This window comes from Choloepus didactylus, chromosome X, assembly GCF_015220235.1.
Source record: "Choloepus didactylus isolate mChoDid1 chromosome X, mChoDid1.pri, whole genome shotgun sequence".
Taxonomy (NCBI): domain Eukaryota; kingdom Metazoa; phylum Chordata; class Mammalia; order Pilosa; family Megalonychidae; genus Choloepus; species Choloepus didactylus.
In genome coordinates, this window is record NC_051334.1 from 39,387,107 (window position 1) to 39,413,785 (window position 26,679).

At 43.6% G+C, this 26,679-nt stretch overlaps 1 protein-coding gene across 1 annotated transcript; it reads right to left on the minus strand.

Moving 5' to 3' along the window:
- Positions 1-2,388: 2,388 nt before the first annotated feature.
- LOC119523579 (PC4 and SFRS1-interacting protein) lies at positions 2,389-4,241 on the minus strand. The gene has a single exon (XM_037822390.1). It carries the CDS (start codon positions 4,090-4,092, stop codon positions 2,500-2,502), a length of 1,593 nt encoding a protein of 530 aa, XP_037678318.1. The 5' UTR covers positions 4,093-4,241; the 3' UTR covers positions 2,389-2,499.
- Positions 4,242-26,679: the final 22,438 nt, after the last annotated feature.

Consider the following 26,679-nt stretch of genomic DNA (forward strand, 5'->3'; position numbering starts at 1 on the left):
TTGACAGCTTCAGGTATTTCCCTCTAGCCATTTGAACACACTAAAGACTAAAAGGTGCTATCTATATAGCACATAAGAATACCCTCCAGAGTAACCTCTCGACTCCACTTGAAATCTCTCAGACACACCACAGTTTATTTTATTATTTTATTTTTTTATTTTTTTTAAGTGTATGTGGAGTACACCCAAGTTTAGTATACTAGACCACTGTATCAGGAAAAACTTGGGTAAAATATAAAACCACAAAATTTAATAGTTATTATAAGGCTTTAAGTTTCAAGGTCAAGCTGTTTGCTACGTACAGAGCAGCAATCAGCTTCTCCAATTCAAATGATCAATCTTAAATTTCTCCGAGTAGCTGAGAAAATTAACAGTTGATTCTGCTAGGTCATAAATAACTTACTCTTAAAAATGTTATCCAATAACAAAGTAGGTTTTGTTTTTGATATCTGAAGGGAATGGGTAGCTACCTTTAAATAAGAAGGCATCTCTTAGTGACTTGACTTGTTCAGCTGTGGAGCTTTGATCAAATACACAATTTAAATTGAGCCAATGCTCCTCAAAGTTCTTGATAATTATTCCTTACCTTAGATGACTTCTTAAGAGTACTAGAATGGTAGTTATCTGTGAATCACTCTTTGAGAAATAATCTGAGGGTTAAGATGAAAGAGAAGGTAACTGCTTTAAAACAACACATATCGTTTGGCTAGAGCAGGGTCAACTCATGCAAATAGACATAAATCATGATCAGAATGCTGCTAGATCTGTAAAACCAAATATTCTGTGGCTTCTTGTTAAAATTGCACTGTTGGCACGGAAGAAAAGGGAGGTGAACAAAATGATAAACATTTCCTTTACTTTTATCATTTTGAGCTTTTTTAGTTTCCAGTCTCCCCCAAACAACACAATCTCTGACCAGTTAACTTAAGAAAGCATTTCCTTGGCAGCAAATCTAGAATTCTGTCACTTCCTCTTGTAAACAGCAAAGAAGTAATTAACTAGTAGAGTTTGATAGAAAAATTCTTTAATGAAAACAGGTTTACAGGTCTTGACACTATGGCTTAACTAGAATAAATCTGTCCAAATCCAAACAGATAATGACTGGTTTATACAATATTAAAGCAGAGTCCCCTCAAAACAGTGGGTCCTAGTTCCATTGTAAAGCTCCTCAAAATCAGAAATCCAATTATTGTAATTCAAAATTAGTTGAAAACAGTTATCTATGAGGGGCAATACATGTGACATACATACATTTTTTTTTTTATTGGCAACTTAAAAACCACTGGCATCAAGTATAACTCTACCTCGTATTAAGTCATTTTCACACATTGATTTACTTTCAAAATGTTGGAAGTCTCTTTTCGCTACTGAAAAACACTAACTGACCTAATACTCAAAACGTCTTAGAACTCTTAATTTTCTTAACATTGGTTCATAGTCCTTAGTGACGTATTTTGTCTACTGCCTCAAAGCAACTTACGTTTCTATTCTTTGCAATCCTGTCACATATATGGTATAGAAATAAATGAAAATTCCCTTCTAATGTAGCCATGTTTTCAAAACAGTCTAGTTTCTTTATAGTTTTTACTTATATTTACTGCGTAAACATGGATTGATTTTTTTTTTAACGTAGAAGTTTGAGACATTTCTCAAAAATAAACTTTAATCTTTTAGTTCTCAATATTTAGTTACTAGTGCTTATAAAGAATATTTGATGGTTGATTTCATGAGGGGTAATAACCCTAAAGCCAGATTCATTCCAAATTATAACCCATTCTGCTCTCTGCAGGACAGTCATATCATTTCACTGGATTCCCAGCACAAAACTAAATTACCTTCAAAAATTAACACAAGTTTTGTACCTCACAGGATTGCCAGTTCAACTTTAGTTGGATAGCTATTTGTCATACAAAAAGTCATACAGACCACACATTGTTACAAAGAAGCAGGATAATTGCACAATGTAGGCTATGAGATTAAAATTAACTTTTGATAAAAAGGAGTGAGTACTTGTATAGAAGTAACATTTTATCTACCATAAAAATGCTCAACTTCTACAAAACCCACAAACAGTGAAAAGATAGGTAAATCCAAGATTTGTAAAAACTATGCACAAAAAACACGGTATTTGGGAAAAGAGGAAAGATTTATATAAGTAGCAGTTTTTAAAATGTAACCTTTTTCTACTATCAATTACACATTAACATACACAAATTGAAAATATGCTACAACCATAATGTTTGGAAAAGCAGTTTAACATTTTCTAAATGGATTTTTTCCCACATTTACTGTATAATGTAGCTGTTAATACTGCACAAGTACAAATAGCAATAATGGTTAATTACTTTTAAACAAAGATAATGGGATTTTCTCCCTCAAAACGAGTTTTAAACCTCAAAACCTATGCTTACAAAAATTTAAAACTTTCAGCAGTCTCAGTATTTCAAATGAAAACCATTACAAACTTCTCAAATGTTCTTTCTTTCTAGGTATGCCAACCTAATTATCTACTGTAGAATCTTTCAGAGATATTTCAGTCTCTCTCTCTTCACTGGATGGCTTTTTCTTAGTGCTGGCCTCATGGCTGTCTTTGCTTTCTTCATTGCTGTCTCCATTATGCTGTGGCTGACTACTGTCTTGAGCATCAGATCCTCCATTTAAAGTCTTTGAACCTGTTTGTTCCTTTTCTAGCTTTTTGTTTGGCCCTTTCTTCCCTTGATCTTTGGTTTTATTTGCTTCCTCATGCTGTCTTTGTTCAGCAAGAGATTTATTCAGCACTTGTGTGATCACAGAATCTCCTTCACCAACCAAAAACATGTTCTTAAACTTGTTGTACAACATAGTAGATTTTTCCATGATAACCTGACTAACTTTAAATCGCCGTATTTTTTTCAGTGTTGTAATCATCTCTGTGTGTTTCTGAGCCTGTTGCATTGTGACCTGAAGTGAAGCAAGTTCATCCAAGGCCTCAATACATCTGTTCACATCAAGATTATCAATTTTAAGTGAATTTTTGATTTCAGCATGTATCCTTTGAAGCCGAGAATCCATTGATGTTTCTCGCTTCTTCTCCACTTTCTTAACTTCTGGCTTCTTTCCTTCATCTTTATTCTGCTGCTCAGTTTCCATTTGTTCCTCTTGTTTGCGTTTTCTATCTGCTGCTTCTTTCTCATGTTGGCTTTTCATCATATTCCTTCTATGAGCAGCCTGAAAGTTTCTTCCACCTTTTCTCTTCTTTTCACCTTCTTGATCATCTCCTTCTTCTTCTGAATCAGAGGTTGTTGTAACCCCTGCTTTAGCTAAATTTTTCCTTTTTGATTCAACTTCTTTCTTCCCCTCTTTTTTGTCGGGCTCTTTTCTTGGCTTATCTTCTTCCTTCTGGCCTTCTTCATCCTTTTTAAGCTGTTTTTTAGGTTGTTTCTCCTCTTGCCCCTTTTTCTTACTTTTGTCTTCTTCAGTTACCATGTCACTCTCTGAAGGACAAGGTTGTTTTACCATTTTGGGTCTGCCTCTTGGTTTTGGAATCTTGACTTCTGTAGCTGCAGGTCGTCCTCTTTTTGGGCTCACTTTTAGATTAACAGATGCTGCTGCTGTTGTCACTACCCCTGCCTCCTCCGTTTCTACTTGTTTTTCTGCCTTTCTCTTTCTCCCTCTTCGGGCAGCCTTTGGAGTAGTTATATCAATTGCTTTACTCACATCCTCGTTACTGGCTTTTTCTTCATGATCAGTATCCTCCTTTGAAACACTGGTTTCTTTTTCTTCAACTTCAACATCAGATGATACATTTGATTGTTTAGTTGAGGCCTGTTGACTTGAAAATTTAACTTTCGGATTGTTATCTATCTCCCATAAACCTTCATTAAAACCTTTTCGTTTATTTGGCTTGCCGTACTTTTCCTTATTTTCAGAGTAAGGAAATATGTCCTTTGGTCCTAAAAAAGCAGTCTCATGAGTTCCAAAAAAGAAAATAGGTAGTTTGTTTGTGGGTGGCTTTACAGCTCCATCAGGAACTTCATCTACTCGAGCTGGCCAATGAGGATAACCTTTCATCTTGGCGAAGATGAGGTCTCCAGGCTTGAAATCGCGAGTCATGTTTCGAGGGTGATGCCGCGGGTCCCAAGGCCAGGAAGGAGCTGCGGCGGTGCGGGAAGCGAGGGGATGCGGGAGGGCAGACTGGAGCCGAGGCGGCGAGCCTGGCCGCGCAGCCGGGGCTGGCGGGAGGAGGAGGAGGATGCCTCCTGGCGGCCAGACGCGCCTGCCGGGGCCGCGGGCACTAGAGGCTGCTGTTACGGGTCGGCCGCCTCCGCCCGCGTCCACGCAAGCCACCTGCGCCACCAGATGCCGCAGAGGTATCTCAACGGCCCGGAATCACAACCGCCGCCGCTCCACAGTTTATTTTATTAGAATATTGCAGATTCCCACCCACCCCTGGGAGAACTAGGAATGTCTCTGGCTGGTCATCTGATCATCCGTCTTTCACATGGACACAAGACACAAACTGGTCACTCCGAGAGAGACTCGCTCTTGGGTTTCCCTTCTTCCCTCCAGCCCTTGTTGCTTTGTTTCTCCTTCCTGGCCTGCAACCTTTCCCGGAGCAAGATTCTGATACAGCTGACGCCCTCCGCCCGCCTTCGTTCTCCGCTCCCCTTAGTATCGCTGCCATATTTCAACTCCTCCCCACTGTTCTCATCAGTTCTTCCAGGGAGACCCTCCTCCCTGCCTTTCTGCCTCGCAGGTCACAGACACGGTTATTTAGTGCAAATTCTGCTTGTCCTCGCTCCTGCCGAGGCCCCCCCGGGCAGGTGAACAGCAGGGCCATTGTTTAGAGGCTGAGCAGGTGACAAATAGTTATGGTTGCTCTTTGCTGGAATTCTAAATAGTTGCTGTCACTTTTCATTGACTATAAAATGTACAAATGTGAATGATAAGAAAGAACATAACTGTGGCCCATCTTATCGAATTTATTTTAGCTGGGCTTTAAAATCAATTTAATTTGTAAATTATTCATGGCATGCAGCAACTCTTACAGACTCGCACTACCAAAACCTAGTCCTCCAAGACGGTGCGAAATTTTTCTAGGCATTCCACGGCTGCCTTTATCGTTTTTTTATTACGAAAGTAATGCTGTGCCGGTTTGAGTGTATTGTGTTCCCCAAATGCCATTATCTTTGTGGTCTTGTGTGGGGCAAACGTTTTTGGTGCTGGTTGGATTTGCTTGGAGTGTGCCCCACCCAGCTGTGGGAGATAATTTTGATGAGATGTTTCCAAGGAGGCGTGGCCCCACCCATTCGGGGTGGGCCTTGATTGGTGGAGCTATATAAATGAGCTGACTCAAAGAGAGAAAAGAGAGTGCAGCTGGGAGTGATGTTTTGAAGAGAAGCAAGCTTGCTAGAAAGGAACGTCCTGGGAGAAAGCCGTTTTGAGGCCGGAGCTTTGGAGCAGATGCCAGCTGCCTTCCTAGCTAACAGAGGTTTTCCAGACACCACTGGCCATCCTCCGGTGAAAGTACCCGATTGCTGAGGTGTTACCTTGGATGCTTTGTGGCCTTAAGACTGTAACTGTGTAGTGAAATAAACCCCCGTTTTATAAAAGCCTATCCATCTCTGGTGTTTTGCATTCTGCAGCATTAGCAAACTAGAACAGATTTTGGTACCAGAGAAGTGGGGTGCTTTTGCTGCTGTGTTTGCAAGTACCAAACATGTTGGAACGGCTTTTCAAATGGATAAGGGGAAGACTCTGGAAGAATTGTGAGGAGCTTGATAGAAAAGGCCAAAACTGCTTTAAAGAGACTGTTTGTGGAAATATGGACTCTAAAGATACTTCTGATGAGGACTTGAACAGAAATGATGAATGTGTTGTAAACTGGAAGAAAGGCGATCCTTGTTTTAAAGTGGCAGAGAATTTGGCAAAATTGAGTCCTGGTGTCAGATGGAAGGAAGAATCTGGAAGCAACAACTTGGAATACTTAGCTGAGGAGATCTCCAGACTACGTGTGGAGGACGTATCCTGGCTTCTCCTTGCAGCTTATAGTAAAATGCGAGCAGAGAGAGATAAACTTAGAACTGAACTCTTGGGTTCAAAGAAATCAGAAGTTGATGGCTTGGAAAATTACGGGCTTCCAGTGGGTAGAATCCCAGAAGCTACAGCCCAACCTGAGGACAAGCCAAGATTGGATAAGGAGTTAAGCAGGAAGGATTTGTGGAAACTCCTGTTGTCTGATGGCTTTGACCCCTGCGTGCTTCGTGCAAGGCCAGCGGAATTTTTGCGAGATCTTTATAGACGGAGCCATTGCCGGTCTGGACTGGAGGAGACAGACAAGGAAAAAATTAAAGGAAAAATCTCTTCAAAGACAGAGCCATGGAGGTTGAGGTCTGGAGTCAGGAGGTCTCGGGCTGGGAGAGCGGAGCAGCCAACATGCATGGAAAGGGTGAGTTTGCCCTGGAGGTCGAGGGCGGGCTTTCCGCCTCGATGCTCTGGAAGAGTTTTGCCACCTCAGGTCCCAAAGAGGGTGGAGCACATTTCCAGGGAATTGGGGAGAGCCTGGCTGCCACCCCACTGTTCTGAAGGGGTTGAGCGTGTGCCCCGGAGATGGAAGGGAATCCGGGAGCTGCCCCGAGGTTTGAGGAGGGTGGAGCCGAGAAGGTGGTCTCCCCAATGTGTGGATATGTTGGAGCACTCACCCAAGCATTTGGAGAAGAAACAGCTGCCAAAAAGGTCCTTGGGAAGGGTTAGGCTCCCGCTCTCTCAAGCCCCAAGGTTGCAACGTTGTTCTGTTAATGACTCTCAGACTTTGAAATCTAATGGAGTTTGTCCTGCGGGTTTTGGAACTGTTTTGCTCCTGTTAACCCTGTTTTCCTTACTGTTTCTCCTTATGGCAATGGAAATGTTCATCCTATGAATGTCTCTCCTTTGTATATTGGAAGCACATAACTTGTTCTAGGTTCACAGATTCACAGCTAGAGGGGAATTATGCCTTAGGACTAACCAAACCTAAATTGATTTTTTTTGTTGTTGTTGTTTTTTTTTTTTTTTTCATTTTTATTGAGATTGTTCAGATACCATACAATTATCCAAAGATCCAAAGTGTACAATCACTTGCCCCTGGGCACCCACCCTCATACAGCTGTGCATCCATCACACTTAATTTTTGTTCAATTTTTAGAAACTTTTCATTACTCCAGACAAGAAATAAAGTGAAAGATGAAAAAAGAAAAAAAGAAAAGGAAACTCTAAACCTCCCCTATCCCTAACCAACCCCCCTCAACTGTTGTCTCGTAGTATTGATATAGTACATTTGTTACTGTTTATGAAAAAATGTTGAAATACTACTAACTGTAGTATATAGTTTGTAATAGGTATATAGTTCTTCCCTATATGCCCCTCTATTATTAACTTCTAATTGTATTGCATAAATTTGTTCTGGTTCATGGAAGTGATTTCTACTATTTGTACAGTTGATCATGGACATTGCCCACCATAGGATTCAGTTTTATACATTTCCATCTTTTGACCTCCAACTTTCCTTCTGGTGACATATATGACTCTGAGCTTCCCCTTTCCACCTCATTCACACACCATTCGGCACTATTAGTTATTCTCACATCTTGCTACCAACACCCCTGTTCATTTCCAAACATTTAAGTTCATCCTAATTGAACATTCTGCTCATACTAAGCAAGAGCATCTACATTTCTTCCACAAGGCAGGAGGGAGAGTCAAAGAAGGTAGAGAGGCAAAAGAAAGAGGAAACAAAAAAATGGCAGCTAGGAAGCAGCAAAAGGAAAAATAACCTTAAATCAAAGTAGAATAAAGAATCAGACAATACCACCAATGTCAAGTGTCTAACATGCCTCCCCTATCCCCCCCTCTTATCTGCATTCACCTTGGTGTATCACCTTTGTTACATTAAAGGAAGCATAATACAATGATTCTATTAGTTACAGTCTCTAGTTTATGCTGATTGCATCCGTCCCCCAATGCCTCCCCATTTTTAACACCTTGCAAGGTTGACATTTGCTTGTTCTCCCTCGTAAAAGAACATATTTGTACATTTTATCACAATTGTTGAATACTCTAGATTTCACCAAGTTACGCACTCCCAGTCTTTATCTTTCCTCCTTTCTTGTGGTGTCTCACATGCTCCCCACCTTCCTCTCTCAACCGTATTCATAGTTACCTTTGTTCAGTGTACTTCCATTGTTGTGCTACCATCTCCAAAAATTGTGTTCCAAACCACACACTCCTGTCTTCTATCACCCTGTAGTGCTCCCTTTAGTATTTCCTGTAGGACAGGTGTCTTGTTCACAAAGTCTCTCATTGTCTGTCAGAAAATATTTTGAGCTCTCCCTCATATTTGAAGGACAGCTTTGCTGGATACAGGATTCTTGGTTGGTGGTTTTTCTCTTTCAGCATCTTAAATATATCACACCACTTCCTTCTTGCCTCCATGGTTTCTGCTGAGAGATCCGCACATAGTCTTAAGCTTCCTTTGTATGTAATGGATTGCTTTTCTCTTGCTGCTTTCAGGATTCTCTCTTTGTCTTTGACATTTGATAATCTGATTATTAAGTGTCTTGGCGTAGGCCTATTCATATCTCTTCTGTTTGGAGTACTCTGCGCTTCTTGGATCTGTAATTTTATGTCTTTCATAAGAGATGGGAAATTTTCATTAATTATTTCCTCTATTATTGCTTCTGCCCCCTTTCCCTTCTCTTCTCCTTCTGGGACACCAGTGATACGTACATTATTGTACTTTGTTTCATCCTTGAGTTCCCGGAGACGTTGCTCATATTTTTTCATTCTTTTCTCCATCTGCTCCTTTGCATGTAGGCTTTCAGGTGTTTTGTTCTCCAGTTCCTGAGTGTTTTCTTCTGCCTCTTGAGATCTGCTGTTGTATGTTTCCATTGTGTCTTTCATCTCTTGCGTTGTGCCTTTCATTTCCATAGATTCTACTAGTAGGTTTTTTGAACTTTTGATTTCTGCCGTATACATGTCCAGTGCTTCCTTTACAGCCTCTATCTCTTTTGCGATATCTTCTCTAAACTTTTTGAATTGATTTAGCATTAGTTGTTTAAATTCCTGTATCTCAGTTGAAGTGTACGTTTGTTCCTTTGACTGGGCCATAACTTTGTTTTCCTTAGTGTAGGTTGTAATTTTCTGTTGTCTAGGCATGGTTTCCTTGGATATCCAAATCAGGTTTTCCCAGACCAGAACAGGCTCAGGTCCCAGAGGGAAGAAATATTCAGTATCTGGTTTCCCTGAGGGTGTGTCTTAGAAAATTGCTCCACCCTTTGATGCCTCGGGTCACTGTGCTTTTCTGCCCAGCAGGTGATGCCTGTTAGCCTATAATTCTTGACTGGTGTGAGGAGGTATGGCCGTGTTCCCCCAGGCTCTGGGGTCTGGTTCTGAATGGAAAGGGCCCTGCCCCTTTCCTCAGATTTTATGCTGTGTTCTCGGGCATTCCTCCCAATTCAGGTTGGTGTATGATGAGTGGATGGTCTCGTTTGTCCCCCCGCAGTTATTCTGGATTATTTACTAGTTGTTTCTGTGTTTTTGTAGTTGTTCCAGGGGGACTACTTAGCTTCCACTCCTCTCTATGTCGCCATCTTGCCTGAGTCCTCCCTAAATTGATTTTGATGGGATTTTGTACTTAACTTTTGTTACTGAAATGATTTAGTTTTTGTGATATTGTGATGGAATGAATATATCTTGTATTTGGAAAGATAATGTCATTTTGGGGTCCAGGGGGGTGGAATGTGCCGGTTTGAGTGTATTGTGTTCCCCAAATGCCATTATCTTTGTGGTCTTGTGTGGGGCAAACGTTTTTGGTGCTGGTTGGATTTGCTTGGAATGTGCCCCACCCAGCTGTGGGAGATAATTTTGATGAGATGTTCCCATGGAGGCGTGGCCCCACCCATTCGGGGTGGGCCTTGATTGGTGGAGCTATATAAATGAGCTGACTCAAAGAGAGAAAAGAGAGTGCAGCTGGGAGTGATGTTTTGAAGAGAAGCAAGCTTGCTAGAAAGGAACGTCCTGGGAGAAAGCCGTTTTGAGGCCGGAGCTTTGGAGCAGATGCCAGCTGCCTTCCTAGCTAGCAGAGGTTTTCCGGACGCCATTGGCCATCCTCCGGTGAAAGTACCCGATTGCTGAGGTGTTACCTTGGATGCTTTGCGGCCTTAAGACTATAACTGTGTAGTGAAATAAACCCCCATTTTATAAAAGCCTATCCATCTCTGGTGTTTTGCATTCTGCAGCATTAGCAAACTAGAACAAATGCAGAGCTGTTTTCCAAAATGTGGATGCTACAGATAAGCAAAAATAATTATTTTATTATTATCACCTTTAATCCTATGACCAAGAATTAAAATAAGCACTATTAATGTTTCAGTATATATCCTTTCAGCCTTTTTTTATTCTCTTCATACATACACACACATGTGTATATATATATATATATATATATATATTTTTTTTTTTAGTGGGGTCATAGTATATGTGGTAGTTTATCTTCAAACACTCTGCCATCAATTCCTTCCCTCCCTATACTGGAGCCCCTCATGGTCTGGAGACGGCTCACACCAGCTCTCCAGAACCGATCGTGTGTATCTTGTCCCAACTTTGCCATCAACAACATCAGGTTGATAACTTGAAATCAGCCCCGGTGGCAAAGGCTACAAATCAGGGCTTTGTTTGTTTGATTGTTTTTCCTTTTCTCAAAGAGCTGGGTTGTGAACACTTGCACAGCACCCCGCGCTTAGAAAGTTGAATGCTCTGGAGTTGCCCTCTTGAAATTCTTAATAACTTGAGGTTTGAACTTGTGCTTTGTAACTGACGTCCGCTGGAACAACAGAGCATGCACGAAAGTAGGGGACATATGGTGTTGGCGATGCCCCATGAGCACAGAATTTCAGTGGAGCCACCATGTGTGCGAGTTCAGCAAGACTCAAGGTGAGTACAAGGCAAGCATTTTACATCTATGACTGAGTGAGCTGGGGAGCTGATGGCCCCGAGAGGCCATGCTTTCCATTTGAACCAGAATTTGCTTCCAATGCAGACAGAAGGCGATGATGCTGTTCTAAGAAACACAAGCAATCAAGGAACTCTATCATATTCTTTCTCATTCACGTTACTTCCCTGTATTAGCCAACTACTTATGCTGAAAATGATGACATAGAAGGAAAGGGAAAGATGGGGCAAACAAGAGTTCCTTTTCCTTTCCTTTCAGTCCTTCTTTATTCATCAGTAAACTGAAAGTAGAGTGTTGGTAGAAAGGACATGTATCAAGAAGTCAAATAAAAATGGTCGAGTTAGTGTTTTGCAGCATTTCCACTGTTTCTGGTAAGAATGAAATGCATATGCATGTACAAGCTACGAAATACAAACTGTAATTTCGGTGACTCCACCTGTGAGTTAAATGCTCTTATGTTTGCATTTGAAAGTGGCACTGCACGATATAAAGACAGATGCTAAAATTCATGCTAATAATTTGAATTTTTAATTTTTTCTTTACTTAGAACAACATTCCATAGCAAATATAAAAACATCGTAAGTCTAGAGAGCAACCCCAGAAGAAAGGAAAAAGCCTTCTATTTTAGTACCATCAATGGCAGTTTTTTCCCCTAGTTTTTGAACAAGGTTCCCTGCGTTTTCATTTTGCACTGGTTCCCACAAATTATGAATCTGTTCCTCTACCTCTTGAATCTGGTCTGACCTGCAACTGCTTTGACCAGTAGAATTCTCTAGAAGGAAAGTCCGTTGGTTGCAGACCCTGCCTTAAAGAGTACTGGACAATTCCAAATCCTGCCTCTGGAGCGCTGAGCCACCACGAAGGAAGTCCAAGCTATTCTGCTGGAAAGAGGGGTCACATACAAGAACACTGGGGCACCAGGGATGGGAGCAAAGGAGCCATGTGGGAGTTCCAGCCCTGACAAGCCTCCAGATGGCTCCCGCCCCAGCTGCCTTCTAGCTGCAAAAATATGAGAAACCCCAGGCCAAAACCACCCAGCTGCACTCTGTCCACCCACAGATTAATGAGAAATAATCATAAAACTGTTGCTTAATGTCACCAAGTTTGAAGCTGGTTTGCTCTGCCATGATAGATAACTGGAAAAGTGTACCTTCCCTTTTATAACCTGTCTTTTTAGTTTTAGATTTTAAAGATAAAATTCTAGGTCTATTTCTTCCCCCAGTGACTTGGATTCGGTAAATCTGGAATGTGACCAAGGAATCTGCACTTTTACAAGCCCCCATGTGATTCTGAGGTAGGCTTTTGGTGGGCCACAGTTTGCAAAGCACTGCTTTAGGGGGGTATTATCACATGGTGGCAACGGGATGGTGTTTTCAATGTCAGAAGATTCCCATAGATGATTCAGCCCCAAATTGCAGAATTCGGTGCCGGCTTGGGAGGGTTAACTGGCTGGAATAAGGACAGGCCTAACCATCACAGACCTTTCCTCACCATACACTTGATAGAAGACAGAGAAACAAACAGCAAACAGTAAAGCAGAACTTTCAGGAAAGGCATCCAACTGTTATTGATTTGGCCAAAGTAAGTGTATTCGTAGGACCACACAGGGGAATCAAGAAAGAAAAACCACTGTCTTCCATCTATATTAGAGTCTTCCTTTTGGTCATAACCCCCCCCCCAAAAAAAAACCACAGGTGACCCCAAAATGGCACTCAGCGTCAACTAGAAACTATAAGGATATTTTACATAGCCATACCAAAAGAAAAATGATGTTACTAAACTTCAAATTCCAGTGAGATGGTGACTTATGCATGTCTGCATTCCTGGCTCCTGGCACCATACCTGCCTCATAGAGGGTGATCAGTAATTATTTGGCAAATGGATTAATTTTAGTTATCGAAAAACTTCAAGCATCAAAGCTCCAGTCTTGATGTTGTACAGACACGTGTTGGATGTGATGAACGTTTGGTGGAGCTAATCTGATCCTTGTGGAAAATGTCTTAAAAGAGAGAGATTGTGAGCACATCCTGGTGAAATAAATTCATTCAAAGTTTCCCAGAAATGTCTGAATCTCTGGGAAACAGTTTACATCTGGCAGCTCTCAGGGACAGACTTTAACAGAGCCAGGTTGGGTGAGTAGCCCCTACCCACAAAGGGTGAGGGCTGGGGATGCTCCCGGGTTCTTGGGGCATGGCTACAGAGAATGGATGCAACCCCAGATCCTGGACTGATGAGCAAATGGGCATCAGAGTGGCAAGCAGAGTGAAAGAGCCTCTGACCTCCAGGATGATGAGAATGAACATGGCCAGCAGAGAGAAAGAGCCTCTGACTTCCAAGATGATGAGAATGAATATTGCTCTACCTCAGCTTTCTCATCCGTCAACTGGAGAAAACAGTACAGATCTCACAAGACTTTCATGAGGCTTCAAGGAGGTAGCACATACAAAGCATTTTGCATGGTGCCTGGCACACAACAGCTCCTCTACAAAATGTTATCTCCTTTTCCCTGTCCCCAGACTCTCACTGCCCTGGATGATTCTGTCATGTTTGTTATAAAGGAAGGCAGGGTGAGCAGTGTATCAGTCAGCTTTTGCCACGTAACAAACCACCTCCAACTTAGTGGCTTACAATTATACTCACTTATTCTGGCATCTGGAGGTCAGCTCATCCCAGTTGAGCTCTACTGGGCAGCTCTGCTTCTGGCTGTTAGCCCACCTGGGTGTGGGTCAGGTCACACACTGGGGGTGGGGGGGTTATTATGGTGATGACAGAGATGCAAGGGGGGAGCCCAACTGCGAAACTACCTTTTAAGCTCGCAGAACAGAAGGAGGAGATGGTAGAATTGCAGCCTGGAAGTCACTGAACAGTGTCTCCCTCTGTGATCCCATTGGCCCAAACATACCAGGATGCCAAAGAACAAAGAAACCAAGGAAATTTGGTGCCTGAGAGCAGAGCTGGGCTGAAAAGAGCGGGGATGGCTCTAAAGCACAGACAGGTAAGCGGAACAGCTTTTACTAGGCCCGGACACATCTACACACCCAGGCACACACACTGCACAAGCACTTTGGCAGTCGCTCTCCGTGCCCCAGTCGTATCCCCTTGACATTCACCAATCCCATGCCGGAAGGGTCTTACTGTGGACACCTGCAGCTTGGCCTGAGGACTTTTCCCAGACACAGGGGCATGTTGAGGGGCGTGCTAGGCAGCTGGGAAGAGCTGGGGAGGTGACATTCCTGGGAGTAGCCCCCAATCCACCGTGAAAAAGAAGTTGGCAGCTTCCTCACCCTCAATCTGTGGGATTGAGCCCAGGTTGCCCACAGTGATAATCTGCTCGTTAACACATTCCACCACTGACTTCCTTTCCTTCCCTCTCACTCTCTGCCCACCTTCTCCCAAATAAACCACTTGTACTCCAATCCTTGTCTCAGGGCCTGTGGGAACTCAACCTAAGACAAACATCCTAACACCACTCCCAGCCAGCCTCCTTGCCTTCTCACCACCATGCCTTGCAGCAGCCCCAGAGCCTGAGGGGCAGCAGTGAAACGATCCCCCACGCCAGGGAAGGCAAACCCCTGACTGTCCCATCACAAGTATTCATAACTGCACCCCCCACCCAGGGGGCCCCATTTGGTTCCCTTCTATTCCTTCCACTGGACGAACAGCAGAACCAAAAAGGCTCAGCGACGCCTTACGGCAAAAATCAGGGGCAGACTTGGGCATGGAATGTTCTCCCAGAATCTCTTCCCTGTTCCCACGCCCCCTCATCTCCCCCCAGCACCCCACAAAAGGCTGCCCCTTCTCAGAAGGGAGCATGTTAAGAGCCACGTTACCAAGGAACTGCCACGTTAGCCACCAAAGTGACTGCTCATTATTTGAACACTTTCTTCTATTTGACTGAATACAGGAAAAATGTCACAAAATCATCCCCACCCCCAAGTGCCTTTTCTTCCCTGCTTATCTCCCTGCTGTCATGTATGAATCCCCGCTTCGGGTTCATTTGGTATGTTGAGTGCCTGCCCGGGGAGGAGGAGGAGGTTGCTGAAAGCCTTGCTCTCCTTCCCCACCAGTGTCACCCCACCAGACAAACGCCACTCACACCGACCCCTCGAGGGTAGGACCGCTAAGTGGAGAGGCCCCCGGCTCCACGCCAAGGGAGCAGAAAGGACCCGAGCCACCTTCACAGCCATTTAGCAATTCTCTGTGTGTCACTTTTACAGACACCTCAGCTTCCAGAGCTTTTATCCTCAGGTGCTTCTTAGAAGACGCGGGATGGCACCCCACTTCAAACACCGGCTGTGCCGAGATCCTCAGAAGGGCTAATGCTGCCTGCCAGTTTCCCAGCTACAGAGTCACCAATGTGCAGTATCTCTCTCTACCTCCTTTCCTTCAGTGCCAGAGATTTGTCTCCCACTTGGCCATCTCCCTCTCCATCCAATCCCCACCCTATAAACTGCTGTGCCAGACTGCAGGGAGCACGTTTCTAGAACCAGAAAATCAAAGTACTTATTGCCTTGACAGTTAGACATTATGTTCAACTGCGAGTAACCCGGACCTGAAAACTGGTAGCTTTAAACAAGATAGAGGTTTATTTTTCTCTCCAGAGGCAGGCCATCCAGGGTCAAATAGGGCTGATACGGCCACTCCATGAGGTCACCAGGCAGCCAGCCATTTTCTCCTCCATTCTTCTTTTTTTTTTAATTCATTTTATTGAGATATATTCACATACCATGCAGTTATACAAAACAAATCGTACATTCGATTGTTCACAGTACCATTACATAGTTATGCATTCATCACCTAAATCAATCCCTGACACCTTCATTACCACACACACAAAAATAACAAGAATAATAATTAAAGTGAAAAAGAGCAATTAAAGTAAAAAAGAACACTGAATGCCTTTGTTTGTTTGTTTGTTTTTTTCCTTCCCCCATTTTTCTACTCATCCATCCATAAACTAGACAAAGGGGAGTGTGGTCCATATGCCTTTCCCAATCACATTGTCACCCCTCATAAGCTACATTTTTATACAATCGTCTTCAAGATTCACGGGTTCTGGGTTGTAGTTTGATAATTTCAGGTATTTACTGCTAGCTATTCCAATTCATTAGAACCTAAAAAGGGTTGCCTATATTGTGCGTAAGAGTGCCCACCAGAGTGACCTCTCGGTTCCTTTTGGAATCTCTCTGCCACTGAAGCTTATTTCATTTCCTTTCACTTCCCCTTTTGGTCAAGAAGATGTTCTCAATCCCACGATGCCGGGTCTACATTCCTCTCCAGGAGTCATATTCCACGTTGCCAGGGAGATTCACTCCCCTGGGTGTCTGATCCCACATAGGAGGGAGGGCACTGATTTCACCTGCCAAGTTGGCTTAGCTAGAGAGAGATCTCCTCCATTCTTAGGGTGTCAGCCTCATCCCCATACTCTCAAGATGCCTGCTGGAACTCCAGCCATCACATCAGAATTCCAGGCGGGATACAGAGGAAGGGCAGGAGGATGCCCCCAAATTGAATCTGCCTCTCTCCTGAGGAGCTTGCCCAAAAATTCCACCCAAGAATTCCAGTTTACATTGCATTGGCCAGCCAGTATCATGCGACCATCCTTAGCTGCAAGGGAGGCTGGGAAGGCGAAGCTTTTAGCTGGGTAAATAAGATCAGAATTCTGTTAGTAAGTGTTCTAGTTTGCCAATGCTGCCAGAATGCAAAACACCAGAAATGGATTGGCTTTTATAACAGGGGGTTTATTTGGTTACAAAGTTACAGTCTTAAGGCCATAAAGTGTCCAAGGTAAGTCATCGACAATTGGGTACCTTCACTGGAGGATGGCCAATGGTGTCCGGACAACCTCTGTTAGCTGGGAAGGCACGTGGCTGGTGTCTGCTCCAAAGTTCTGGTTTCAAAATGGCTTTCTCCCAGGATGTTTGTCTCTAGGCTGCAGTTCCTCAAAAATGTCACTCTCAGTTGCTCTTGGGGTGTTTGTCCTCTCTTAGCTTCTCCGGAGCAAGAGTCTGCTTTCAAAGGCCATCTTCAAAATGTCTCTCATCTGCAGCTCCTGTGCTTTCTTCAAATGTCCTCCTTGGCTGTAGCAAACTGCTCCTTCTGTCTGAGCTCTTATATAGTGCTCTGGTAATTTAATTCAGACCCACCCTGAATGGGCAGGCCAACACCTCTATGGAAATTATCCAATCAGAGTCATCACCCACAGTTGGGTGGGGCGCAAAGAATTACAATCTAATTAACACTGATAGGTCTGCTCACACAAGATTATATCAAAGATAATGGCGTTTGGGGGGACATAATACATTCAAACTGGCACAGTAAGGAAGAAAAAGAGAACAGGTGTGCATAAGCAATTAACTCATTGGCATTGGGGAAAACCTTGTCTTTATTGCCTGTGATGACTTTTAAGGTACTCATCACCAAGAGGGCCTGCTTTGTCCACCCTCCCCCCCACCCCCCCACCCCCACTTCCCCAGCCAGCTCATCCCCAGCCCACATTTCTCTCTTCTCTTTGCATGATTCTCCTCCCTAGAAGTGCTTGTGTAAAAACTGTGGCCTCTCTGGAATGATTCGAGAAGTACTGAAATAGCTCTCCTTCTCTTCCGCTAGCCATAAATAGCCTGAAAGTCTAAAGTTGCTGCTTCGTTCCTCTCGATAATCCATTATCCCCTATGGAAGTGCAAATTAAACAGCAAATGATCTCTATCTGGTCAGCCCAGAGTGGGTTTGGATGCGGGTGGGTAGGGGAGAGCACAGGGCAGGGTCAGGGAGGACGGCTGGGAAGGGGGTTCCAAATAGCCACAGGCCAGAATGAGGGCACAGAAAGCCCAGCAGGGGCTCCTGCCAGTAGAGGGGTCCTTCAAACACTGGTGAGTCATCCTTCTTTGCTAAAAGGGGATGTGGGAGGATGCTGGAGCCGGGATCAAAATCTCCCCCAAGACCCTGTACCTCTTCCCAGTCTCTGATGCCATCTTCCTACACATTCACTCCCTAGCTTTCCCTTGCCTGCCCTCCCAGCTTCTCCACAGGATGCAACTAGAGAGTTGGATTGGGGTGCCCTGTCTCCTCCTCTGTGCCAAGGACACTGGTCCCCAACATGGGACGCCACAAGTCACAAAACCTTTTTCTCTGTCTTTGCCACATCCGACAGTTCTCCATCTTCCTCTTTTTTCTATTCATTCACTTTTCATCTTGATGGAGAACACCTCGAATAATTCTTTCAGAAAGCAGTAAACTTCCCCAGTCCTTTCATATCTAAAAACACCTTTAATTTGCCCTCACACTTGAATATTAATTGGCTGGTGCACTGGAATTTAGTCATGGTCTCTTAGCCCTGCACCCTTTTCAACTCTGCTCTGTGCTGCTGTGTTGGAAGTCAGCAAACTACATTTCCCAGCTGACTTCTGGTAAAGTTCTGCCAATAAGGAGCACTGACAGGGAGGAACTTCCTGTTTCTACAGGGTGTAGTTGCTGGTTTCTCTTTTCCTGATTGGACCCTGACTAATAATACTCTTGGGTATGGAATTCAAATCTATAAATAACTTTCCCACAGAGTTTTGAAAACACTGCCCCACTGTCTTCTAGCTTTCCAGCTGAGATGTTTAACCACCAGGTTACTACATTTTATCTTTCTGGAGGATTTTGGATTTTTTTTTTTCCATTACCCAATTTGTTGCTTTTACGGATGGCTTTTTATATATATATAATTCTTCCTATTTGGTACTTGGTCTGCTCTTTAAATCTAAAGATTCGAAGTTTTTCTCCAGCTCATAGAAATCATTTATTCTATATACTTTTTTTTTTACCTCTCTTACAATTTCTCTGTTCTTTGCTTCCGAGAATTCTCATTAGAAGGATATTTGAATTTCAGCGCCTGCCCCATGTCTCTTAATTTTTATCTTATATTTAAAAAAAAAAAAAAAACTCCTTATCTTTTTTCACTTTTTGAGAGAATTTGTCAGCCCCGTCATGAAGCTCACTAATTCAGTCTTCACCCATGCCCAGTCAGCTGCTCAGTCCATCAAATGAACTTATTACTTTAACGATTGCACTTTTTTAATTCCAAGAACTCTAACTTCGTCTTTTGACAGCAGTCAGCTCTTTATTTATGGATACTACTACTTAATTTAAATCTCTCTTTTATATCCTGGGAGAATTCTGTGGGGATTAGTTCTCTTATTTGTTTAGTTTGGTGCCTCTTTCACAATGTTGGTTTTCCTCAAATATGTTTGATAATTCTTTACTCTCTGTTCCTATTATAGATGAAGGTCCACCCTTGCCTATAGTGGAGGCTGGTATGTGTTTTCTAAACTTAGATGAAAATTTTCTGTTCTCTTGACAGTGAAAGCAGGTTCTGATTACGGAAGCCTGGACTCTCAGGGCTGTTGGGGTGGAGAAAGGCTTGGATCAAGCCACCTTTGCTTTCAGATGTTTGCATAGCTTGTCTTCCAAGGGTGGAGACTCCCTTCCCTAATGACCACTGTGCCAGTTTGAATGTATTGTGTCCCCCAGAAACAGTCATATTCTTTGATATAATCTTGTGGGGCAGACACATTAGTGGGGATTAACTTGGAACATTTGGATTAGGTAGTTTCCATGGAAATGCACCCCACTCAACTGTGGGTGATAACTCTGACTAGGTAATTTCCATGGAGGCGTGGCCCCGCCTATTCAGCATGGGCCACAATTAGTTTGCTGGAGCACTATATAAGCTCAGACAGAAGGAGCGGGCTTGCTACAGCCAAGAGAGACACTTTGAAGAATGCACAGAAGCTGAAAGAGTAGCTGCAGATGAGAGACAGTTTGAAGAGGCTGTTGAAAGCAGAATTTTGCTGCAGAGAAGCTAAGAGAGGAAAAAGCCCCAAGAGTAACTAAGAGTGACAGTTTTGAGGAACTGCAGCCTAGAGAGGAACATCCTGGGAGAAAGCCATTTTGAAACCAGAACTTTGGAGCAGACGCCAGCCACGTGTCTTCCCAGCTAACAGAGGTTTTCTGGACACCATTGGCCATCCTCCAGTGAAGGTACTTGATTGCTGATGTGTTACCTTGGACACTTTACGGTCTTAAGACTGTAACTTTGTAAGCAAATAAACCCCCTTTTATAAAAGCCAATCCATTTCCAGTATTTTGCATTCTGGAAGCATTAGCAAACTAGAACAGCCACCACCTGGGGCCAGGTCCTTTTCCCCAACTACAGTCTGCAGGGAATATCCTGGGTCATAACCCTCCCATGGGACAGCTGTTCTCATGACTTTAGCCTGGAGGCAAATATTAGGAACCTGCCCTCTGAGAGCCGGCGACAAGGCAGCACCCTCCACTCGGCCTCACTAACAGCCCTACAGCCCACCCTCCCTCGTCCAGCCCTTGCTACCTCTGGTCTTGGATTTTTCCAGAAAACTCATCTTTGGGAGGGAGAACTCTCTTGCCTGTGTGAAGTTTGGGGAGCTTCAGCACAGCTTTGAGGATCTCATCTCCTTTTTACCTTCCCCAAATTTCTGATCTGCTGATGACATCTTTCCCAACTTCCCAGCTAGGCTTTTGGTCTTCCATAACATTTCATCATGGAAAACTCCAAGCTTATACAAAAGTAGACCAAATGTTGTCATGAATCCCCCGTGTGACCATCACCCAGGTTTAACAAATACCAATTCATGGCTGTCTTGGTTCATCTCTCATCACAACTCCTCTCCCCATCACTCCCCCTGTCCCCTGCATACACATACTTTTTTTTTTTAATGTTTTCTATCATTTCAGTGGAGTTTGAAGGAGGAAAGCAAGTGATTAATCAAGAATCTCGATGCAATCTGGGTAATGGATATAGCGGGGTTCATTATATTATGCTCTCCAGTTTTGAGTATGTTTGAAACATTCCATAATTAAACATTTTTAAAAAGTAAAAATAAATGTTTAAGGTATGGATGTTACTGAATGAAGTCTTTTCTCCAAGATACTCTGGGGCCATCTTCCAGGTCAGTGATTCTCTCCATAGACACTCTCCAAAGGAAAGTGGCACATTCTTGCTCCTCTTTGAAAAAATCATTGAGAACTACTGTGTTTCCTGAGAAATTCTAGGAACAGGAGTGCTTTGTCCAAGTGAGCAGTACTTAAGCAGAGATAAAGGGGGAGAAACTCTGGCTCCAGCCTGCCAGTGGCCACTGGACAGCTCAAGCCACTCTCTTTATGTGATATGAAGCTTACCTGCTAGTTAATCTGGAATCAACAAGAAGTCACTCGTTGCTAGGTGTTTTTGGATTCCTACTCTTGCCCTTAATTGGCTCCCAAGCCTTAAAGGTGACCTTACAAATTGGAAAGTTGAACCTTGGCGGGATGTTTGAGTCAATTAAGGAATTATTAATTTTTATTATTAATAGTTTCAGTATTTATCACCTAAATGGTTCATTGCCTAAACGATGTCATGCTTATATTCCCCCATCAGAGATATATACTAAAATAATTACAGGTGCAATGATGTGGTGCCTGGAATTTGCTTCAGAATAACAATGGAGGATTGGTACAGCCGCATGCATTCACCCAAAGGCATGTACTAGAATATTCACAGCAGCTGTTCCTAATGGCCCCAAACTGGCACCACCCAAATGCCAAACAAAAAGAGAACAGATCCACTGTGGCACATCCGCACAACGGAATACTACTCAACAATAGAAAGGAACAAACCATGGATATACACAACTATTTAGATGAATCTTACCAACACAACGTTGAGACTAAGAAACCAGATGCAAAAATCCATACTGTATGATTCCATTTAAATAAAGATCAGAAATAGGCAAAATGAATCTATGACCTTAGAAGTCAGGATAGCTGTCACCCTTGGGGGGAAGGGGTGGAGTCATAAGTGTGAGAGGGGACGAAAGGGGCTTCTGTTACCCAGATGTGTCCAATGTGTGACAACATATTCAGTGTCCATGTAGGATATGTGTCCTTTTATGTATGTATATTGTACTTTGATTTTAGAATTTAAAAATCATGATTACCCAGGAAAGGCATATGGATGGGGCAAGGAGCCGCCATGGGTTAATGGTCACTGTGTCTGTGGGCTACTTGCAGGAGGATTTGAAATTCTCCATAACAAAACAACTTTTCTTAAAAATACATATTTTTTCTCAATGGGAATGGGAAAGAGCTGTGAGTACTGTTTTAAGTTGGAAGAAAGAAAAAGAATATACAAATTCAATGCCCTGTACTTCTTTCTAGTCCAGTAAGGATAGATTTTCTAGCCATGACCATTTCTCTGCTTGACGACCCCTTGATCCTTCTCACACCTCCCAACCCAGTTGCCTGCCACATTCCCGTGCAATGGGCATGTATATTCAGGGACAACTGTTTTCACAAGGAGAAAGCTGTCCAGAGCATCCGTGACCCACCATGCATTTTTACTGATTTTTATCTGCCTTGTTCCAAAGACGTGTTTAAGTTCTACAAAGATGCATACAACTGAACGGCATAATGTAAATTACAAGTAAATAAGAACAAATGAGACAAAGGAAAGACAAGGAAAGGGAAGTAAGACAGAGCCAAGAGGGAGACAACTGCACAAAATACCTGCCCCGAAACCCATGACACTCGCCAGATGTGGAACTCAAGTGGGAGGCTGTTTTCCAGCAACCCATGCACCAAAGGAAACCAGGTCACACTATGTGATGCACAGGGCCTGTGACGTAAAAACAAAACAGACACCCCAGAGAAGTCCTGACTCTTCCTGACACTAAGATCGGGGAGACAAGTTTTCACCCTGGGTTATCATCAATAGAACCTAGTAAGCAAGATCCAGCCATTACAAACAGCAACAGAACCCAAGACTTTGTAACCCACACAATGAATGACAACTCTGCAATGAGCGTGAACAATCTATAACTCCATACAGCAGCCGAGCTTTCTCATACCTCCCTTGGAAATAGGCTGATGGTTAACCTCAAAATACTGTTCAGAGAAAACCATTCCATGTGGACCAAAAGGGGGCTTCACGTTGGGGTGGCTTTACCCAGGATAGACCTTAGATTCGTAGCCTGGAGTCCCTAGACCAGGATTCAGGGGGTTCAGGAACCCCATGGTTTTGCAGGCAAAATTGTGCACATGTGCATTTTTTCCAGGGAGCGGGTCTGAGAATCAACAAAAAGGGAGGAAGGAAACCACCTACCTAGAGGAGAAAAGGCAGCGTGTGCTTCAAAATTTGTCCAGAAAGGCTGCTTCTCTCTATTTCCTGGCAAATAATTTCTCAGTGTTGCCTGTGAGGGGCAGAAAGGTAGATTTCAACATTTAGCAGAACTGGGGGGAGGCCTGGAATCAGAACCAAGATCTGGCAAGAAGGTCGCCCACTCTTGCGCAGAGAGGTACTGGGGGCACCCCAAGGGCAGAGTAATTTTGAGGCCCCTGAGTGATCCAAGTGCCACCGTGGTTTCAGGCCATCAGACAGGGCTGCAGTAATCTCTACCAGGAGAATGTTTTTTGTTTTGTTTTGTTTTTTTCTAATTTAAGACAATTATAACTAAACACCCACTTAAATCATTAAAACAAAAAGTCTTTGATAATGTGACTTCCTAACAAATCCTTCAAGCTCAGCTAGTACAAAATGTCCTCCTCCAAGGAGATGGAGGTGATTTGTTGCCAGGGATATAAGCACCAGGTATAAGCCAGGGAATATCTACCACAAACAGTGGCATCAGATCCAGGATAATCAAACCAGAGTCCTTCCTCTGCCAATAATTCTATAGAAGTTTTTTATGAAAACCATTCCTGGATGTCATTACTGATAACAGCAAAGCTAACCTTTCCTAAGCACTTATTACATACCAGGCACTCTATTTTTCCATGCAATCCTCAATACGCACTCTGATTGGGGGATCCCCTCCCATCAATCCCAATTTACAGGTGGCAAATACAAGGCTTAACAAGGTGAAGTAAAATGCACAAAGCCAAACTGTAAACCAAGGCTTGCCTGACCTGAACCACTGTGCTGTAACATTCACGAATATAAAACGTTTGGCTCACCAACTGTGATATGAAATCTTAAAAGAGTAAGTCAAAAAGGTAGGGGCCAGGGGAGGCAGAACAAAGTCCCAGTTTATTCCCCTGAAAATAACAGTCACATCCATTAAGAAGCCATTCTCCATGTTGCAACTGTCTATTTCTGTGTAACAGATCATCCCCAAGCATAGAGGCTTAAAACAACAATTTCTGATTGCCTTGCAAAGTTCCATGGGTTGGCAGGGCTCAGATGGGTGGCACTAACCCAGGGTGTCTCATGCAGTTGGATGCTAGCAGAAACTTGAGTCTTCTCCAGGCTCATTGGACTGGACATCCAAGATGGTACACTCACAGGGTGCCAGTTGATGCTGGCTGGTGACTGGGAGCTCAGCTGTCAGCTAGAATGCCTACAGGTGGACTTCCCACATGACTTGGCCTGTGAAATCTGCATTTCAGAAAAACAGCAAATAACGATTTTAGTATAAGTATTGTATTAGTTAGGGTTCTCTAGGGAAACAGAATCAACGAGAGAGATCTATAAATATAAGGTTTATAAAAGTGTCTCACGCAACTGTGGGTATGCACGAGTCCAAATTCCACAGGGCAGGCAGCAGACTGGCAACTCCAATGAAGATGTTCGATGAACTCCTCCTCAGGAAACGAACTAGCAACTTTGACGAACTCCTCAGGAAACGCTTCACTGGTCAGCCGAAGAAGAAGTGAAGGTCCTCTCTCTGTCTCACTTGAAAGTCTTCAACTGATTGGATTAAATCCAGCTGACTGCATTCTCTTGTTGTGGAAGACACGCCCTTCTGTTGATGTTATCAGTCACAGCTGCAGCCAATTGACTGATGATTTAATAAACCAGCCTTCTTGACCAGACACCTGGGTACCATCACCTGGCCAAGTTGACACATGAACCTAACCATCACAAGCATGTCCCAAATATTGCATAGGACATACCTATACTGAAAAAAAAAATTATTTGTTATTTATCTGAAATTCAAATCTGGGCTATACTTATCCTAAAAACTGTTTATTTACCTAAAATCCACATTTAACTGGATGTCCTGTATTTTTATTTGCTAAATCTGGCAACCCCTACCTACAGGACCTCTCTTCCCCCATTCTCAGCTCATTATTTGCATGGAGTTGCCCTTGCTGGTCAGTAATGGTTTTCTATGGCTGTGTAACAAACTACCACAACTTTGATAGCTTAAAACACCACCCATCTATTGGCTCACGTTCTCTGTGGGTCAGAGGTCTGGGCACAGAATGGTTCCACTGAGTTCTCTGCTTAGAAGCTCATCAGACTGAAATCAAGGCATTGGTATGTCTGCCTTCCTTTCTGGAGACACTGGGGAAGAATCCATTCCCAGGCACATTCATATTGTCAGCAGAACCCAGTTTCTTCTCACAGTTTCCACATGGCCCTCTCCATCTTCAAGGCAGTGATGGCAGGTTGAGTTGTTCTTGTGCTTCGAATCTCCCTGATTTTCCCTTTTCCTTCCTCTTCCGCCACCAGTCGGAGAAAGCTCTCTGCTTTTAAAGTCTCCTGTGATTAAATAAGGTCCACCTGGCTAATCTCCCATTTTTAGGTCAACTCTGCTTATATAAAATCACACAACCCAAGGAGTGGAAGCTCATCATATTTACAACTTCTGAGAATTAAGGGGCGTGGAATCTCAGAGGCCATTCTTAGAAATTCTGTCTTCCACACTCCCAGCCCCAGGGGTAGGCCAATGAATGTTCCTGATGGCCACCCTCAGCCCACGATGACTGGCACAGGGATTGGCTTGTAATTTCAGTGCTGTAGATCTGGAGGTACCACCATCTGAAAGCCACCGGGGTGGGCTGGAAGCTAGCAGGGTCAACCACAGAGAGCTTGAGATGGTGCCTGCCCGTGGAGAGCTAAGTCAAGAACTGGGTTGGTGATAACATCTGAGCCCTGAATCAGGCCACCCCTGATCCCTGCCCTACTTGCTGACTTTTTACTCATGGGGGGCCTGGACATTCCCCTTGGTGCCCAAGAAGTTTCCGTAGGTTTTTCCCATCATTTGCAACTGAACCATTCTCACCTAATACAGGAGGTAATGTCTCTATTCCTAGCTGGATTGTTTCTGGCTCCTAGTAGACTGGGTCAAACAGGCACCAGATACGTCCCTCACTTACACAAACAGGGTCCTGGATCTGTGCTATGTTGCTGGCAATCTACTGGCAGGAAAAAATCTCTCCCTTGAGGTAGGCAAGGTGGAGTTTTCAGTCATTCGCAGAGAATGCTGATCTCCTGTAGCTTTTGGAGGCCTTCTCCCCCTTACTGCCTCAGTCCCAGCATGGGAGCAGGGAGGCTGGACCAAAGGCTAACTGGAGGAGGGAAAGCAGCATGCTCGGCCTAGCTTGCTGTCGCCTGCCCTTTCTGCAACCTTCTCATTTTTTTAAGACGGCTGCCCGTTCTCTTTCCCAGGGCTGCTTTAGGAAAAAATTCTTGTGGAATTTAGCCTGGGGCTGCTGCTCTGCCAGCCCCTAACTGCATGGATGGCTCGGATTGGAGGGAGTGTGACAAGAGTGTTTAAGGAAAATAACACACGCTTCTTGGGGTCCTAACATCTCGTCTGTAAATAACCAGGCTCCCTATCTCCCCAGGCTACGAATTTGGTCAGTGTAAAGGGAATTCACATTCATTGAGCACCTGATATCTGTCAGAGGCTTTATGATACAAGGACATAAAA